General features: G+C 42.6%; 1 protein-coding gene across 3 annotated transcripts in view; it reads left to right on the top strand.

Moving 5' to 3' along the window:
• LOC115389579 (protein sidekick-1-like) overlaps nt 1-19593 on the top strand; it is a 300042-nt gene that overhangs the window by 110179 nt on the left and 170270 nt on the right. For all 3 annotated transcript variants that reach the window (XM_030092998.1, XM_030092999.1, XM_030092997.1), the window contains exons 2-4: nt 10098-10254; nt 13606-13712; nt 16639-16786. In XM_030092998.1, the coding sequence (XP_029948858.1) occupies nt 10098-10254; nt 13606-13712; nt 16639-16786 (412 nt within the window). The remainder of the gene's footprint in view (nt 1-10097; nt 10255-13605; nt 13713-16638; nt 16787-19593) is intronic.

The raw sequence follows: 19593 nt of genomic DNA, 5'->3' as shown, positions 1-19593 counted from the left end.
CCTGTAGAGACATATGTACACACATGCACAGATGGTTACACTGACATTATTAAATGCCAAGGAAACGTAGTCATTGGCATTTTTTAAGTTGAACGCTCAATTGCTGTTGTGGTTAACATCGTCTCAGGGAATACGTTGAGAGCCTTGTTTAGATAAGCAAAGGCCGGGCAACAAGCCGGAGTCGGAGCTTTTCATACTGTGATTTTGTTTCTTTTTTCACCTGCTACTGTACCTGCATCAAACAGACTGGGAAAGTGAAACCAGACAGAAAAAGTTGAACCTGCTTCCTGAACGTGTTTCTCCTTGACAACCTTTTTGTTGTAGAAGTTGTTGAAGAATCCATTATAACTCTCAGCACATGATACTATCAGTGTCTTTGACACAAGGAAGTAAACACACAAGCAAAGTCAAGCACTCTGACTTTGAACTCTGGATTCGAGATTCGACTGGTCCAACTCAGCCTGTATGAGCTCATGTGTAGATGCGTGCGCACGTGTGTGTGTGCGCACGAAGGTGTGTGATTGTTGGCGCTGCATCTCCTGGTCTGACACCTGCCAATCAGCACATCAGGATCAGTCAGTCAGCTGCCAGCTCCGCACAGACAGCCATCAGTCAAGGCTCATGGAAACTGTGATTGGAGCAGGTGCCGAAGGAGCTTGGAGGGAGGGAGCTGCGATTGGCTGTGTCAGCAAGTCGAGAAGGATGGGTTCGGTCGGTGGGTGGTGGGGTGGGTGGCCCGAGTGATGCTTTGTTCTCGTAGTCGTCCTGACATTCACTAGTCAATTAAAGCAGCTGCCAACTTGAAAAGCCCCGAGTTAAACTCCTGATCAAAGTTCTGCGCTCGCATCCTTTATGCTGCGCTCCATCGAACAACAGATGAAGCAGAGGAAACATTTCGTTCTCTCATGCCGGCCCGTCTTCTATTTACTATCCAGGAGTAGTTCCTTTGTGGCGTAGCTCCGTGATTTGTTCCCACATCGAACAATGGTAATGGTAGCGTTTGGCCATTACACCTTCAATGGTAGTCCATGCTACTCAGTGGCAGTTATCTTTATGGGATCATAGTTTTGGGCAAGAAATATGGAAGATTTTTCACAAGTTTGACACCTAATATTTAATTTTAAACATGTCTTTACTCTGCATTTACTGTTTTTTAACATCATACTAAAATCGACCTAATCTGCTGGCACCGTAGGAACTGCAGCAAGAGTTTTCTGCTTAATCGTCACCATCTTTTTGGCAGCTGCTTCATTTCGCTATTTTTATGGGTGTGTGTAACAGAATTGAGCTGAGAGAGGCTGTTCTTTTGTTTACCGTTGTTTTGACTGTGGGGCCGATTTTAGGTCTAACCTGGGTGTCATAATCTCTCGGACGGAGATAAACCGGACCGTCTAGTGTTGACATTCAGGATTTAAAATCCTCCCGTGTGCGCTGTTTAATGAGTCTAATCGTTAGCACTTTAATCCAGCTGCCGCCTGTCGCTCTCATTAAAACAATTTGAAAGTGTTTGATTTTTTCCCCCCCCCCCTTTTTTTTATTTACGTCTGGAATCAGAGCTGTCAGCTTCACTCATTGGGAGGAACGTGAAGACGATTTTAAAGACCCACCAAGCCCACGAGGGAGAGAGATTTTTTTAATCCAACTCATCAGCTTTCAGGTCTGAGCCACAGCTCACCTGATATTCACCTCACTCTTGTGAGGTTCACTCACCTCTGGCTCTCTCTGCTGAATTTACAGTTCTTCTTGAATACCTATTTCACTCTGTCATTTCATCCAAACTTTGCATTGCTGGGTATCTGATTTAGCTTCAGAGGAACATTTCAATATTCTGGTTTCATCCTTGGATGTGACTCTAATCGTATTTGAATTATCACCCGCTTTGTTAATTTCTACATTACATCACGATGTCTGTCCTTGTTTCTGCATCTACCAGAGATAAATACAGTGGATAGAAGGGGCGGGTACTTTTTGCAAAGGGGTAAAAGTCACAGCATCACTTCAGTTTTCTGTGTCAGCTTCAAAAGTAAAAGACCTTGTTCAGAATAAACGGTGTTGCATCTTTAAATCGATGTCTTGCGTGAGTTTGCACAAGACTCTTTTTGATTCCAGGTGTCACGGTCATATGGAATCTGGATGCTTTGGTTCCTCTCCATACATTTTGCTAGTGATAAGAACATGGTTAATGCTGGAAATAGTTGGATAAATATTTGATTATGGTATGTGTCCTCTGTGCCAACAACACACTTTTTCGAATTTCATGTTGAAGATTTGGACATTATTACACCACATTGGTTGGACTCATGCTAGTTAAGCAAGTAATACCATTTTTTCCTTTTTTATTGTTGAATGAAGGACTGCGCAATTAATCGAATTTTAATCGTGATCCTGACTTTGGCTGCCACGATTAGATTAACCTGATCGTTGACATTATTCCCATTTAAAATGCAGGCTCTGCTGCATCAAGCTATCTGATCAAGCACTTTCAGTGGTCAGCTAACCACCAGGGGGCGTACGTGTGGCTAAGGCTTCATTAAGTAGCCTAAATGACAAGCGCACCTTGCAGCAGCAGCCTCAACTCGGTGGACAGATGGGATGTTGAGAGACTGAAGTCCAGCAGCCTTGACAGTGAAGAGACTCTACCCACAAGTTTCAAAGCAGGCAAAAAAAGTACTTGTGCATCTCTGCAACAACTTCTCCGTCAGAGAGTCTTTAGCACTTGGGGAAACGGTGACCTGCCTTCGCTCGTCTCTCAAGCCAGAAAGTGTTGACAGGCTGGTGTTTCTGGCCAAAAACCTGTCGGCCTAACAGCCTTATGTTATTGCCTTTTCTGTATAAGCTCTTCAATTGTTAGTTATTGAGTTGCACTTCGTGATTGCTCTCTAGAATAGCATATTTATTCAGTCATTCTTTGGTAAATTTTTAATTCTTGGGTACATTTTGATTTTTCTATTGTTAAGCATTTATTCTTATTTAAAGTTTCTTTTTGCACTGAAAACTGTTCACATATTGCTTGTTTGAAAGTAGTGAAATAAAGATACAAATGTTTTTCTGAACACGATGAATAATCATGAATAATAATCGTGATTACAAAATTGATCAGAATAATTATGAGTACCATTTTGACCATAATCACGCAGCCCTAGTTGAATGTCAGAGGTGATGGAAACAAATAAGTAAATAAGTCAGTAAACTCAACTTTTAAGTCTCACTACATATTAGGTTATATACATAATAGTTAAAAATATATGAATCATATGCAGCATCAGCATTTTTCGTGTATGCTTTATGACATAGAATAGCCTAGCACTGTTTATATATTATATAGTGTGTCAGAGGTTAAGTGCTGTTGAGATCAATAGGCAGCAATGCCCTGCTTTTAAAAGAGCTTGTCAGTGTTTATAGTCTGGAACTGTGGTACAAATCATACGAATCCTTATTTTATCATTTTATCTTGTTTTCATTACATTCCATTGAATGGCATCCTAAAAACACTCAAAAAGTTGATGGAAAAAAGCATCCCTCACACCTTTCCGGAGCCCTGTAGTGAGGGATCATGCTGGGAAAGTAATTCAAATTATTTTTGGGATGCTTTCATGGTGCAGTTGAATTCCCGTCTTATCAGAGTTTTTACCAGGACGAGGAGATTAAAGCACCGCATTGTGTTTATTAAAGCTATTAACCATTTGCGGAACTTCTCAACAACAGAGCTGGCTACCATGTCAGTTTTCAAACTTTCACACTGTTACATCACTAATCATCCTGCATGCTTTCATCTGATTTGTTTGAAATCATCGACGGCTAAAACAAATTGTAATTTCTCAACCCTTTCCTCTCTCATATTGTTCAATTAATTAGCTCTTTTTTTCCAGCTCTCTGTCCCGACCGGTAGCAACACGCCAAAAACTCAACTCATAATTCTTCTTCTCGCCTCACACACTGTCAGTCCAATTAAGTGCTTTTAAATGCCTGTTGAAACAAGCGCAGGCAGACTTATTAGATTAAAAAGGAGTAGAACTCATTTGCACCCCATAATCAAATAGACTGCTGTTACCGTGGGAAAAAAAAATGCTTAGCCATGCAACTTGTGCCCACTTATTCATTGAAAAATTACTCATAAAAGAGACTGATTTAGTTATTTTTCTCCCCTTCACCCTCGCACGTCAAGAGAGGCATGGCGAGAGGGTGAGCCTGTGCGTGAGCGAGAGCGAGCGAGACGGGCTATCAGCCGATCAGTATTCATAGACTATAGCCGGTCCTGCCTGCCCTCGCTCACAGTGGGGGTCGAGTCTATGAAGATAAAGTGATTTTTGTGGAGTGAATGACCCTAATTCTGACCTGACACACACAAGTGCGCACACTGCACTGCGCGCCCGCGCACACACACACAAATACATTTATACATGCACGTCCAGTAATTAAGCAGGGAGGAATGAAATCCACGGCTCAGCCTTTATCCGTGCACTCTCATTCTCTTATGCTAGAGCTCTGAAATGCATTTCCACTGCAGGGTTTCCTCTGCATATCCGAATGCAGAACGGACCACCTAAGGCGCCCCCCCCCCCCCCCCCCCCCCCCCCCTTTTTTTTTTTTTTTGCCACCACCTTTCAAACTTTGTATCCAAAAAAACAAAGAAAAAAAAATCTACATTTTGAGCTGGGCTATTTGTGGGTTTGCCAACACCGTGACCCCATGTTGAGCCGGGGAAAATATCACATCTCACCACAGCTGTTGCAGCGAAACCCGGAATTCATTTTGGAATATTTAATGCGGCACAATGTAAGAATAATGATTTTCTTTCTTCTGGGCCATTTGTAAAGGACAGGTCATTCAGGGCCTAATTGTCACTACACATACACTCACAGGGCCGGATAAGACCAGAGGAAGGGCAGGATCGTGGCGGACATTCAGGCCCCGAGCAGAGACTCCGCTCTCCCTCTCCTCCTGTCCTTTTATCCCTCCTCTCCTCTATCACGACGCTCATCTCCCCGGCAAATTGAATTCCTCTCTGGAATCTGCCTAAGCAGCTTCATGAGTCTAACCCGAGAGTGGAAACATGTCCGCGATACGGCGGAGAGGGGGAGAGCAGAAAAAAAAAAAAAAACGTGTGCGTGTGTGAGTACACGTCTGCTTTGCGACTCTCCTGTCATACTTGAAGGCCAATCTCTCTGTTAGGCAACATTCCTCCTGAAGAGACAAAACAGAAGAGGAGACCTTGAGCTGCCTCACACTCTGACAGAGATGGACCGAGGGGCAGCAAGAGACGGAGGACAGAACAAAGGCAGGAAGCGGCGGGTCTTGATGGACAGAGAGGTGGCCGGGTAGCTGGGCTTACGAGAAAGATAGGCAGGTTAGGAAGAGGCAGGACTGTGGGGGAGAGGGAGAGAGCGGCGCCATGACATTGAGTGACAGAGGGAGAGAGAGGAGGAGGGGAGGGAGACAGACAGCAGCAGTGAGTGAAACATGCTGTTAGCTGACCTTGCCTCTCTCAAATGTGGTGTTCTCCGTCTATCTATGGCTTCTAATGGACTGTCTTTAAAGCTTTAAAGTAAAAGGTATTAAGCAACCATGAGCAATGAGTGAACGGGGGCGGCAGGTAGGCAATGCAAGAGGTGAAGTTATAAAACCTTCCTACTGGCAATACGTGTCACGCCACATCCGACTCTTCAACATGTGCAACGATGATCAAATGTCCAACTTTATTTATAGAAATTTCGGAGAAGAAATGTGTCTGATTTAAAAATACCAATAAAGGAAACCCTCTTAAGGCGAACTCTCTACAGAAATGCTTCAGGTCCAGTATGTGCTCCTGTGTCACCGGGGCTCCCAGACCATCCAACAAGAACCTATGACTGTGATTTTTTGTTTCTCCAAAGCCGCCAGGCCGTAAATTTGACCCTTTAGATACACTGCTGTCTTGATCCCCTCGTGTGTTTGTGCAACTTGAAAACACTGTCGTGTGAACAGGGCCTTTGTGCCACGTAAAAGCCTCAGTTGCCCATCAGAATGGATTACCCATGAGGCCGAGCAGAGGACATATTCTAAATATAGAGTACCATTAAACTGATATTGATTGTGGTCCTGCACAGTTGTTTTTCTTTGGCTCAGAAAGTTCAAAAGATTTCACTTCTTTGCTTCCACGTCAGTCCAGGACATCCTGACCCTTTATCTATTTCCAGAAATGTGCTCACTATTGATAAGTACCTCATGTGACCCCTCTTCAAATGACCTGAACTATCTCTTTAACCTTCTAAAGGCCCTTTGAAGATATGCCACAGATTGTCCAAAATGCCTTTGCTTTCCCACATTACCACAGCGCCAAAGAGTTGAAGTCAAAGTGATCTTTTGGAAAATAGCCATGCAAGTGTACCTTCTCTCGCCTGGTTTCTCTCTGTCTCTGTTCCCTTTCTACATTTCTTTGCCTCGTGGGGACAGTGCATTGACTTACAATGATTTTCTGCAGACTACCTCTAGATTCAGCTGCAACAACTGTCTGAACTTTTTGCATCAAAAAAGATTGTAGGCTTATGCTTGCAGGCTTTGCTCAAAATTATAAATCATTTGATTACTCTATGTGTAAACTTGAGCCTGATCTTTACTTTACATAACTCTATTTTAAGCCCTAAACCAAAGTCTTTATCATTATAAGACATAAAACATTATGTAGTACAATATTTTTAGTGTGTTTATGTAACTGATTTAAAACCTTAAAGCATTCACACCTCTGGAAAAAAAAAATGCAACACTGCATAATATAAGTGTGATATAATAAATATAGGACTCTACAAATGTTTCACACACACACACACACACACACACACACACACACACACACACACACACACACACACACACACACACACACACACACACACACGGGTGAATTATAGTGCTGGTCAGCAGTATGACATTGGAGTCTGCACTGCCAGGCATCGCTGTGTAGGGACAGAATATTCCAAATAAATCCTTATGCTCTCACTCACACACACACACACACACACACACACACATACACACACACACACACTCACATGCACACACATGCACTGTTTCGATCTCTCACAGCCAGCCACACACACATATAAATCTGTCTGAGATGGAACACTTCCCTCTTGTGCAGAGAGCAGGCAGCTATCAATCTAAAAGAACGAGTGAGATGGAGAAACAGTGCAAAGTGGAGAAGGAGAGGAGAAGAAAAGCGGTGGCCCTGAGACATCCACAGGGGAATAAGGAATTAGGAGGGAAGCAGAGACAGTGGAGTAGAAGCGAGAGGGTTTGAGGAAATACCGAAGTGAGGGTGCTGAAATGGCAGCGATCCATTTGATACTGAAGGGGAAAGAGAGAATATAAAACCACGTCTTACAGTTATAGGCCTTCCTGTACCAACCACTGCAGTGAGATAAGCTTGCCCTCTCTTAGCCAGTTTCTGTGCGTGTGCATGTTAAGAAAATCACTACCCAGCACACCAAACCCAGGCCTGAAAAAGCCCTGACAGGTCCAGAAGCTAGTTGCTGTGGACAGTCTCTTTACCCTCGGTGCCTCTGTGCTCTGCAGTGGTGAGCCAGGTCTGCACACCGAAGCCAAGAGTTAAAGACTTGATAGCATTGTTTGGGCTGTGACTGTGGCTGAGCTGTTCAGTAAGTGCACCTTGTAAGGACGCAAAAGCGATTTCAGCATGCCTGTTATGAAACAGCCTCTGCTGAAGTGTCTGTAGAAGACTGTATTGTACAATCTGTGCGTCGGTATGTCACAACCGTATCACACTCTTCTGATGCTGGGAGGCAAATAGCTTCTCTGACGTACAATTAACCCCTTTTAACCCTATCCTGTTGCCACTGACACATTTTTTCCATGCTTTAATCTCCTAACCGTGATTTCTAGACTCATTGCGGTGACCCTCAACATATCCAATCAGTGGATTCATCATCAGATCTGCAACATGAGCTGTTCAGTTCATTCGAACCACACAGTGATTTTGAACCATTAGATGTTGAACATGGTAGTAATGTTAGAGAACAGGCAGAGGCACTCGCTTACCATGCATCGTTTGACATATTTACAGCCGTAAAACCTCATAAATACAGGCTGAACATTCAGAGGGTTAAAAAGTTGCTAATCGGCAGCAGCGTTTTCCCTCAAGTGGTGACTGAAGGTTTTGTCAACAGCATTTCAATTGATTGAATTATGCCCGGTGACCTTTTCCAACTTGACATAGACGCCGTTTGATAAGATTTATTTTTGGCGTGGATTTGATTCCTGCGCTGTGTTTTAAGCACATTTTGTCGACACGAGAGTCATAATTGTGTGTGGAAAAAAAAAGTATTAAAAACTTCATCATGAGAAAGCGTAGGTTGGCCTACACCTTTTGGTGCCGTCATAGCATTTTTTTTCTGGTTCAGTTTGAGTCAGCTTTCTTTGTCCGCCTTCAGTCAAACTCTGTGACATTTCAAAGTTTGAACAGTACGATCAGGCTTAACAACAGCAATGCCAAGGCTCTTCTTTTGTCTGGATCTGAGTGGAGAGCAACAAAAGGAGATATGGGAAAAGCTGATGTCATTTATAGCAGCTGCCTCTGTAAGATCAACTGGCCCAACAGGATCAAATATGAGGAGCATGAAGATGGACAGTATGAAAATGCCTCTTGAAATGAAGCTGGGATGACAGGATACTCGCAGTTCCCACGACATGGACTCGAACTGGAAATCCATCTCGTGGGAGCTGTGGGTGTCCTGTCAGCTCAGGACAGACTTGGGTGGTGTGATATTATTGGATAATAAGGATCACGGTTGAGTGAGTGGGTTTTGTCCAGCGCCTATTCCATCAATGCCTGAATCAGGGGAATATTTTCATATTCCGGTTCGAGATTAAAGTTGCATTTCAGGCACATTCAATGTTCGACCAGTCTTCACCTTTGTTCGCATGGTTTCTTGCGTGACCTGCAGTCTTTAAACACCTCCCATCATATTCAGTCTCCTTTTCAAAGTGTTGCTTTCAAAGCCGCCGTGGAGCGCAGTTTAAGAGTTTGACCTTTGTCACCATGCACGACTTAAAGTGCAACACGCTCTGGCATTCGATCCGCTTGAAGTGGCGCCAGCGACGCACGGCAGATGCTCCGCGCTTAGCAGTAGTCAAGTTACAGTGTGTCTTTCCAGGGAGTAAATGTGATACAATGACTGCTTTTCTGGACCGCTGATGCACATCAGTGCTGGGAACCCAGACGAGGCATGTGGTGCGGCGCGACGCGGCCGAGCGCACATTCTCAGAAAGCCAGAGTGCTAACATCAGCATTATAGGTTGTGGTTGCAAGATTCAACTCAACAAGTATCCACACCTCTTTTTATTCTAATTTATACAAGTGGAGGAATTGATGCAAATCAAACTAATGATAAATTGCCATATTGGTAGATTTATCAAACATAAAATGAATTATTATAAACCTTTAGGTTTTGTTCATCATATTTTTTGGTCATAAGTCATAAAGATTAAAACATAAAGTTATATCTGTCCTGAACAGACCACATTTAAGTGGTATTAATGCAGTTATGTTCACTTTCTTACTATGAAAAAAGGAAGACCTGCGAGTTACTGAAGCAGAAACAATCTGCATTAAATTGTTGTTTTGATGGACATAGTTTTGGTGTGTTTCTTATGATGTGGCCACACTGTGCAGTCGACAAATTGAATGAAGAGTTTCCAGGCGAAGCTGTACCAACAGAAACAGGGGAAAGCGACATAAATATAGTGGTGGATGTGGTGACGTTTCCTTCTTCTCTTGTCATTGCTGTGATTCCAGCCGATAGCCTGTAAATTAGTTTATGTGTCTGATTTGACATTTGCTAAATGGCATCTGAAAACATTATTGCATTTTTGTCGGTTTCCAGTCTGAAGTTATGCCCAATAAAATCAGAAAACATTGTTTTCTCAGTGTTTCTTCTTTTCTTTGTCAGTGGCAGGAAATATTTGATTTTATTTGTTCCCCTTTTTTTTTTTTTTGTGAGTGTGTGAATAAGCGCAGCGGGAGTTTACCATACCGTCTATGAATCATTTATGCAGACAGAAAAAGTGATCTTCTCTCCTCTGTGTGTGTGTCTGTGTGTCAGAAGTGGCGCCCTACCTGCGAGGGGGTGGAGCGGGGCAGCAGGTGGTGTTGGAGGGGAACCGGCTGGTGCTGACCTGCCTGGCTGGAGGCAGCTGGCCCCTGCAGTACCGCTGGACTCTCAACAACAGCAACGTCACAGACTGGACGCCGCAGTACAGGTCAGTAAGTTCCCATCGGCCGCTCAGTGTGTTGAGCACTTTCCACCGTGGATATCTCTATTTTCTCCGTGTGAAATGCTCCGTGCCCTCTCCTCTCCCATCCTTCATTCTGAGGGGCTCGGACTCGCTCGGTCATGCCTGTGGCATGGACTAAATGACTGCGGGCTAAAAAGCTTGTGTCGGCTGGTGATGGAGTGTGTTTAGAGAAGGTCAGAGCATTTAGACAGCAGAGCCAAAGTGAGATTAATAATTACATTAGCACTATAAATATGTATATGGTCTGGGGAAAGAAGAGGAGAACCAATCAATATGTCTGAGCTAATTCCTTGCCTCGCTCCGTGTGCCTCTTTCTCTCTCTCCGCAGAAACAAAATAGTTTTTTACATCATTCAGAAATACAGGCAGTCTTGGGGGTGCGTGCATGCCGAGGGAGAGAAGAGGTTGAGCCAGTATTTTGTAGGCAGCCGTCACGCGAGCCAGCAGGCGTCGTGTAGCTCTGCGCTGCTCCGAGCAGTCTGGCTCTTTAGCTGGCTGAGGCCGGGGCTGTGCTGAATTGGCAGGGTGCTGTGGATATGACTGTGTGTCTGTGCAGTCTTGTGTTTCCACATGTAATAAGGTCTACGATGTGGTTTTTGGAGTGAAGGCTGGGATTTGGATCAGGGTTAGGCTTAGACGAATAGCTGTAACGATTGAGGTCGGTGTAAGTCAGAGGTCGCCAGCCTTTTACAGTCTGAGAGCGACTTTAAGGGCACAGAGCAACATGATGGGCTTTAAACATTCTGATTAATTAGTTTGAATCCATGTGGCACAAAAGGTCCCTGCAGACAACCTGGTGCTTATGGGTACTGTGTTGACTGACCTTGGTGTATGATGAGGGAAAACATGTCAGATGAGACGTGTACGCACACCTGTGTTGTTTTTTGTGGGGTCAGAACCTCAGAACTACTTCAGTGCATTGTTCAGATTCATCTTTCTGAAAATAGAATAGAACTTTTTTTTTTTTTTTAATTATTACTAGGAAATAATTTAAGGACACAACACACAATAGCGTTAGCAAAGGTAAAGTGTCAGTGATCATCAAAACCGGAGTGAAACCCATCTTACCCTCAGGAGGTGTATTGCAACAGGAGCGAGTTACTTCTTCCTGCTGGCACTTGTTTACTGTCAAAACAGTCTCTTCAATCTCCTTAACCATTGGTTTTCAAAGTCCTGTGGGGGGCCACCAGAGAGCTTGAGGAGGGCAGCAGCAGGAACTAAACGGGTGTGGGGGGAAAGCCTTTTCCCAGCGAGGGAACACAGAGGAAAAACAATCAGTTATCAAGAACAAAACACATTTTTAAAACTGAATGTATGTAATGGAGACCACATAAACAGCTGTTTTCAGTGGCTGAATCTGTACTTATTTATTTATTCATTGTGTAATCAGATTGATATTCTTTGCTATGTTTTGGTTGCATCTTGTCCTGTTTTTTGTCACACAATATTTTCAACCATAGTAAAATTTGTACATTTCAGTTCAGGGGGCCACAAAAAGCACAATTTCATCTTGAGTGGGCTGGACCAGTAAAGTAGTGCCAGAATAAGCTTGATTGGTCTGCGGGCCTTGTGTTTGACACCATTAGACTCCGAGCAGAGTGGAGTCTGTGAGAAGTTGAATGTGAGACAAATCATAAAGAAATGTGAATAGCGCTGTGAATATTTTATCCTTCTATACCTCTTTTGTGTTTGATGTGCCGGACAGTGAAGAATTCAGACGAGCCACGCTGTGAGTGGAAGTGATTTACATTAATGGAAACTTCAGTGGGGTTTTTTTGTGGTTATTTTACACTGTCAGCTCAACTATCGCAGCGTGTCACTTTTTACACACAGCAAGTCGGAATAAAAACATCAGTTGACAAGTCGGAGGTAACAGAGAAAGGAGAGACGTAGCGTTTGCTTTGTTTTCAGGGACACTGTTGACAAGGCTACTGGATCGTCTTCACCACTGCACAACATGTTGGAATGACAAGTTGGGTTTTTTTTTAACAAAAGAGCATTTTCTTCTATCAATTCCAGCCCAACTGAACTGAGAACTACTCTAAAGTTTGTAATTACGGGAAGCCCGTTTTAAAATTGGTTTTTACAGCCCGATTTATTGCTTCCTCTCGGGATTTAATTTGGAATGATGTGTTCTGTTCGCGCTTGTATCCAGTGTCAGCTCACATCACAGCATCACACATAGTATCAATTCCTTTTAGTGTTGAGATCGATGCTCCCGGGGACTTGTGGTCAATCCAGGCTGAATCTGCCTTTCGGTAAAAAGCTGTTTGAAATTACTCTGGTCTTGAATCAGATGGGAAATTTCTGCTTGTTTACAAAACCGGGAGTGAGTCAGAGATATTGACGGAGAAATTAATGTTATTTCAACTCTAGTCTTTGTGTTTACCAATCTGCATCAGGAAGGAGCTTGTTGAAATTTCAGAAACTCTAGCCCGCCATACTGCTCACAGTCCAATGTGGGGAAAAAAAAAAAAAAAAACACAACAAGATGAAGTCAGACAGAAAGTGTCCAATATCAAAATCTGTTTCAGGATCAGAGCCGCTGTGTAATGTGTCATTGTTGATTCAAATGGAATTGCGTGTGCAAGTCTTTCATGTTGGTGTGTGTGTGTATTTCTGTGTGTGTGTGTGTGTCTGTGTTGAGGGGTTTGTGTATGTTGGCAGCATTCGCCGACAGCCTGGGAGTTAAATACTTGGCTGTCCCAGTACTCATAATGAGCCCCAAAGCGATGTCCAGTTTTACTGTGTATTTCCAGTGTGAGAGTAAAATGTGTGTGTGTGTGTGTGTGTGTGTGTGTGTGTGTGTGTGTGTGTGTGTGTGTGTGTGTGTGTGTGTGCAGCTGACTCTGTGCATGGGTGTGTTTGTCCAGCATGGCATCAACCTGGATCCTATGCCAAACTTCCCATTAGTGAAGCACAGTCCATTAAAACCCCATTAACAATCCCTCTCAGTGAAAAAAAAAAAAACATGCACACACTCAAAACATCCTACTACAGTACACACACACACACACACACACACACACACACACACACACACACACACACACACACACACACACACACACACACACACACATACACTCCTCTGCCTTCCCTTCTGTTATACAATCTTGTATAGCCTTAGACCCAATCAGTTCCCTCAAATCAAGGTCATGAATTGAAATTACACCAGAGTGCGTTCATAAGGACAAACAGACCTCCACCTTCTCCCCCTTCTGTCTCGCTGTTCTCCAGACATCTCTTGTTAGGGCTGCTTCTTTTATTTTTGCTCACAACTCATTGCCGTCCTGATGTTTCTGTCCATCTTTAGGTTATTTTTGCCTTCTCTGAAGAGAACTGATGCTGGCCAGTATCAGTGTATGGCGAGGAACAGGATGGGAGCGGTGATACACAGGAGGACGGAGGTGCAGGTGGCCTGTAAGTAGACAAATTACACACACACACACACACACACACACACACACACACACACACACAGACACACACACACACACTGATGTGCAACAGTTTAAAAACACCAGAATTTCAGTGCTTTTGAGAAAACCTCCTGAAATTAATCAAGTTTGCCAAGTTCTTTTATCCTTGATTGCAAGGGAAACCATTTCAGGAGGGTGGGAGGAAACCTTGATATCAGCACAGGCACAGGGAGAACATGCATCTCCACTCAGAAAGCCCAATTTAAACCTGGAACATATTCTCAATATCTCATCATTGTGTGGAAGCCTTTTCATGGCCAAACCTACAATTTAACCTTTCATTTGATGAGTGGTCACATTTGGTTGCACCCATATTTGTTCTTGTACTTCCTAAACCAACAATGAAGTTAAAGAATTTGTCAGTGTTCCATAATTTGTGAGAGTTCTAGAATATTAGATATATCTAGAGTTATGAGTTCAGTTGTGAGAGTGGTAGAAGGTGTCAAGAGTCTCAGAAGCCTGTGAATTTTCAATAATGCCTTGAAATATTCTGACAGAAAATATTGTGTTGTGAAATGAGGAACGCAATTTGGACTGCGATGTGTGCCAGACATTTGAATGTACCTAAAAATATCGATGGTAATTGGAGAATGAAACCTGAATGACACTTTTAAGGTTAATGGTTTGGCTGCACCAGCCAGTAAAATGAAAAAAAGCAGTTAGAACTTTTGGATTGTAAATTTGTGCCACTGACCTACAGAACCATCACCACTGTGATGATCTTAACGGGAACTTGAGTGCCAGACTCCTGTATGCTCAATCCAAGTTTTTCAGACATCCTCTGTTCTGAGCATGAAGTGCTCCACAAATAAGGAGGAGTTTGCAGACGGTAATCAGAGCCGAAATTGGATCAGAGTACGAAGACGTTGAATTTATATAACTCATTGAGTCCAAATATGTTCATATTCAGAAAACCATATGTCAGAGACGAGAGAGCAGCCCAGCTCAAATCAAAAACAAAGACGCCTGCAGGGTAATTTATTTATTTATTTTTTTGGCCTATAGAATAAAAACTTGCTAAGATTGCTCCATATGTAGAACATTCCCAAAACCCTTCCAACAAATACTGCTGCTATAAGCAGGCAAATCCTCTTCAATTAAGTGAAATAAATCACACTGACATCTTTGTGAGGCAGTCAGCTTTTACTCAGCTTTCAGCTTCAGAATGCACAAGGTTGGATCAGCAGTCATCAAGGCTCAGGGAGCTCAGCTCCAATCTCTGCAACTTGTAGTATTTATTTACTGACAAACGGTTTAAACTGCTCAAACACTGTGCCGCTACATTCACACAGTCACGCCGCTAGCTTCAGAGTCGATGGTTTGACCGTCACAAACACAACTTCTCACACTCTTTTGTTGTTTCTTTTGTTTCTTAGTGGTTTAGCTTGACTAGTGTGAGAAAGGTCAGGAAAACAGAAGTACAGGCAGAATCATGAGTATGATATGTCCCAATTTTGCTTGAGCTCAACGGCTCATGCTCTAAATGTCCATTTATGGGTTAATAAAGTAAAAGGGGCTGGACCATGAAATTAGCAAGTTGAAATGTCAAAATGTATTCAAGATATCAATTCAATTCAGTTTTATTTATATAGCGCAACACAGTCATTTGTCGGCAAAGAAAAACCCAACAGTTCCCCATGAGCAATCATAAGAAAAAAATGAAATGAAAAATATGCGACTGTGAAACAGGAAAACTTCCTGTTAGAAGGAAGAAACCTTTGCAGAACCAGGCTAAGAGGTGACGGCTTTCTGCTGTTCTTGTTTGGGTGAGGCAATAGAAGGAGAGAATAGAGAAGGATCAATCAGACAGATTGCTTCTCTGAATGGGCTCAGCTCCACTCGCTGGACGTGAATCAACAGGAGACTTCAGACGTAGTAGTGGAACATGTTGAGCGAGAAAGGAGAGAAGAGAAGCTCAGTGTAGGTCCCCCAGCAGGCTTAACCCACAGCAGCTTCACTAAGAAAATGATCCAGGAAGGCCTGAACCAGCACTAACTGTAAGCCTGACTGAACAGAAAGGTCTTAAGCCGAGCCTTGAAAGTAGAGACTGTCAGACTGACCGACTCTGGCTGCAGTGTGTTAGCGATGAAAAAACTGTACTTTACAACCAAGAGCAGACATTTGTTTATACTAATGTGAACAAAACAAATACATTTTAATGAAGAACTTTTGGGAAAACCAATCCATCCAACTATCCGCCCATCCGTACATTTAATACTACATGATCAAACAGAGGGTCGACCCCCCCCGTTGTCCCTCGCCTCTCTCCCACCCATGTTTGCAGGTATTGTTACTGTTTTCAATCACAAGCGTGTTTGGATTGTGTTTCTGTTTAATGATGCACAACCTTATCAACATGTCTTGTTTTGGTTTAGAAAGTCACTGGTCCGATCCCAATGTGAACATTTTTTGCTGATGACACACTGTTTTCTCTCTGACTCAATGCTTGATTCCACACTAAATTCAATACGGTGAATTTTGCCAGGTTTCCAGCTTTTGTCAGGATTGTTTCAAAGCTTCTATCAAGCCAGTAAAGCAGACTCAATGTTACAGTTTTGGTTGAAAGGAAGACGTTACATAATATTTTCCATAACCTCAAGTGAAGTAGTTTCATTTTGCACACTGAATATGAAGGTTTTGCAAACTGTAGCTGTATTCACATGTTAATTCTAATTCTGGAGAGACAAGATGTTCTCTGGAATCAAGTAGACAAAAATTTGCATATATTAGGATTGGTAGCAGCCCAGGAGAGTTGGAAAATAATGTTGTCTTGTCAAAAATTCTAACGTTTTTGTCTGTTTTTAACAATGAAGTCTGCTTCAGTTGTTCTTCACTGCCTTGTTCTTTCTTCCTTTCTCCCTCCCAAGTTTTGGGGAATTTCACAGGAGAGGAGCAGAGAAAAACGGTTACTCAGGGCCGAGCGGCCGTCATCATCCCGCCGTCTCTGGCATCCTTTCCCCGTCCGGTGGTCACGTGGTACAAAGACGGGCAGAAAATCATCCCCAACAGTCGAATGTAGGTGCCTCCTTTTGCTCTCCTCCCTCTCGCTCCACGCAGCGCGTTTGACAAAATACCGACCGAGATAAGGATTTTAATTTTACACTTCCTCTCCCTCAGTGGTGTATTAATTAGTGCGCTGCAGCAGCACAAAAGTCCCTTTTTTTAAGCCTTGCATGTCATTTGTTATGAATATTGGGCTATTTAGATAACTGACCCTTTTCATTACAATAGACTCTGAACATTATAAAGAGATGATGAAATGGATTTTTCAGTGGATCAAATCTACAAGGTTATTAAGTAATTTCAGGTGCACGGAGAAGTTCTTTTCTATTAATTGTGCAGCAGGGACATGAGAGTGCCTGGGTGTGTTGTCTAAGCTGTATTTCACAGCCTTTTGTCTGATGCTGTTGTCTGGCTCCTTTAAAAAATGCTCGCGATTTGCATATGGTTCCTTAGTTGCTACAGATATCCTGTCAGTGTCATTATTTTGAAAAATGCTCCCACAGTGTATAAATAATGTAAGCATTCAAAGCCGGGAGGTAGGCTTGTTGTGAAAGCTTCTCCGAATAATGCGCCGTGGAATCAGGCAGCATCTCCGGTGTTTTTTTTTCACACGCACCTTTGTGAATCTACTCATCAGTGAAAGTGGGCGTTGAGATGGAGACCTTGAGTGATTTTATGAGGCTGCGCTCGCACTTTGAGATAACTAACTTCCCATTAAGAACACTAACTGCTCCCCAGTGTGTTATTGAATGAAATTGTCAGTAGCCCTGGCGTGCACGTAAACGGCCAGACAGCAACTTTTTCACTCTTTTAATGACAGTCACCACCTCAAAATTGCTTTGGAAGAAAGCTTTGTGGAGTCACGTTACATAAGCAGTTTTTGTGTGTGTGCGCGTGTGATCCACATCAAGTTTGACTTTGCTTTTTAATTTGAATGAACGTGGATAATGTTCTCCTGTTAACTTAATGGGGCTTCGTTGAGTGTGGCTTAATGACAGTGGACTGCAATTATTTTGCCGCTCAGGACGCCGCCTGCATCGAAAGTGTTTACTGTCACCACAACACTGTATCAGGCTCTTTAAACTGTTTCCCTCCCGCCTTGACGTCGGCGATCAGCAGAAAACGAGGAGTCCTTGTTACCGCCGCTGATTATTTCACGACAACAGCCTATTAACATATTTTAATAGCCATATATACTGAGGATGAATGTCACTAAAACCAGCAAGACAGTGTTGTTGTTGTCCTCACGCCTTCTTAATGTCACCGCCGCTCACAAATGCACTTAAAATGTTTAATTAATCAATATCCGAAGAGACTGTAAAATATGATTCTTCGACACTTAGAGACTAAAAAACAATTTTACAGTTTTCAAATGGTCTGATGGCCACAAATGAGTCCAATTCCAACTTAATTTAGACTCGTGTCAGCTGAAAAAAGTTCTGCTCTGTGTGATGTGACTCTTAGTTGACGAGAAAAAAAGTCAATTAAATGGAGTGGGGTTTTTTTTCATCTTCCAAGTGTCTCGTCTGGTATAAATCGAATTGATATAAATGGGAAGGTTTTTTTTAGAGAGTAACCATGTTCATCTGCGAAATGTAAAAAACGTTGATGGAATACATTGTGCTGTGGGGCTGTTTGAGTGGACTGGTATGCACAGGATTGATTTTAGAAGTTTGACAAGAATAGTGGAGATAGTATCTAATTTTTGATAAGTACACAGTAATCAGTTATTTCTCAAGCCACTTGCCAAACTTTTGCCTCAGTGCTATTTGTCATCCAGAGTGATTCACAGAAACAGGCCACGTCTCTTCTGGTGTGGATTCTCTCTTTCGTGTGGGAGCTTTTACATGAGCACATAGACTCACATGCTTCACAGCGTTTGCATACTTGTCAAGACTTTAGAGATGAAGGACACTGTGAGAATATCTGTAGGACTTCACTATTGCTGCACCAACATATAGTGGTTTTCTCTCTCACCTCACAGACAGCATACTCTAAGTTTGAGTCCAAACTGTGAGCAGAGTTTGCATGTTCTCCCTGTGCAAACGTGGATTTTCTCTCACAGTCTTAATACATACTTTTGAGGATGATTGGTGAGGAAATCGCGGTTGGCTTTTCATCGGTTTCAGGGATGGGGATCCGGTTAAATACTGCAATAGGAATTGCAGAATATATCAATGTAAAACCTCTGATGTGTTTTTATTTTACATCATTTACAACAATTTGTTTTTCTGTTCAGAGAAAAAGAATTTATTGAATTAATTGTGTTCTTGTTCACGTTTATCTTGTGCTGCTTTCAAATTACAGAAAATACCAGGCATTTTAATATGATCTTGAACTAAAACTTTAATAACAGAAAAAAAAAACCCTGCAATATTCTATATTATACTGCAAAGTTATTTAAATAAAATTAAGCCAATGTATTTTTTCTGTGCTGTTGGTTGATAACGTTTCACTGTTGTTCTTAAGGTCAGGGCCCAGAACCCCTGTGAGGTTCTCAGAACCAGATTCAGGTGTGTGAAAGGAAACTTATGATATGAACATTTCAAGAATGTAGACTGCACTTGTGGGGACTTCTAACTGGGGTTCCAAGGATGAAAGATTGGAAGCCATTTTCCTCAGAGCATGATGGGATACTGCCGACATTGGTTGAATAATTGGCATCATGGCCATGACTTTATTTCATTCATTTAAAGGCAAACATCTGAGGCACTTTCTGTCAGTACTACATGAAATAGCTCTCCCAGAACATTCCAAACTATTTAAGAGCCTTGCATAGTTGTAATTTCACATAATGTCCTTTCCATGGCAGTGCTGGT

This window comes from Salarias fasciatus, chromosome 6 (genome assembly GCF_902148845.1).
Source record: "Salarias fasciatus chromosome 6, fSalaFa1.1, whole genome shotgun sequence".
Lineage (NCBI taxonomy): Eukaryota > Metazoa > Chordata > Actinopteri > Blenniiformes > Blenniidae > Salarias > Salarias fasciatus.
This window is presented reverse-complemented; position numbering and strand designations above follow the sequence as displayed.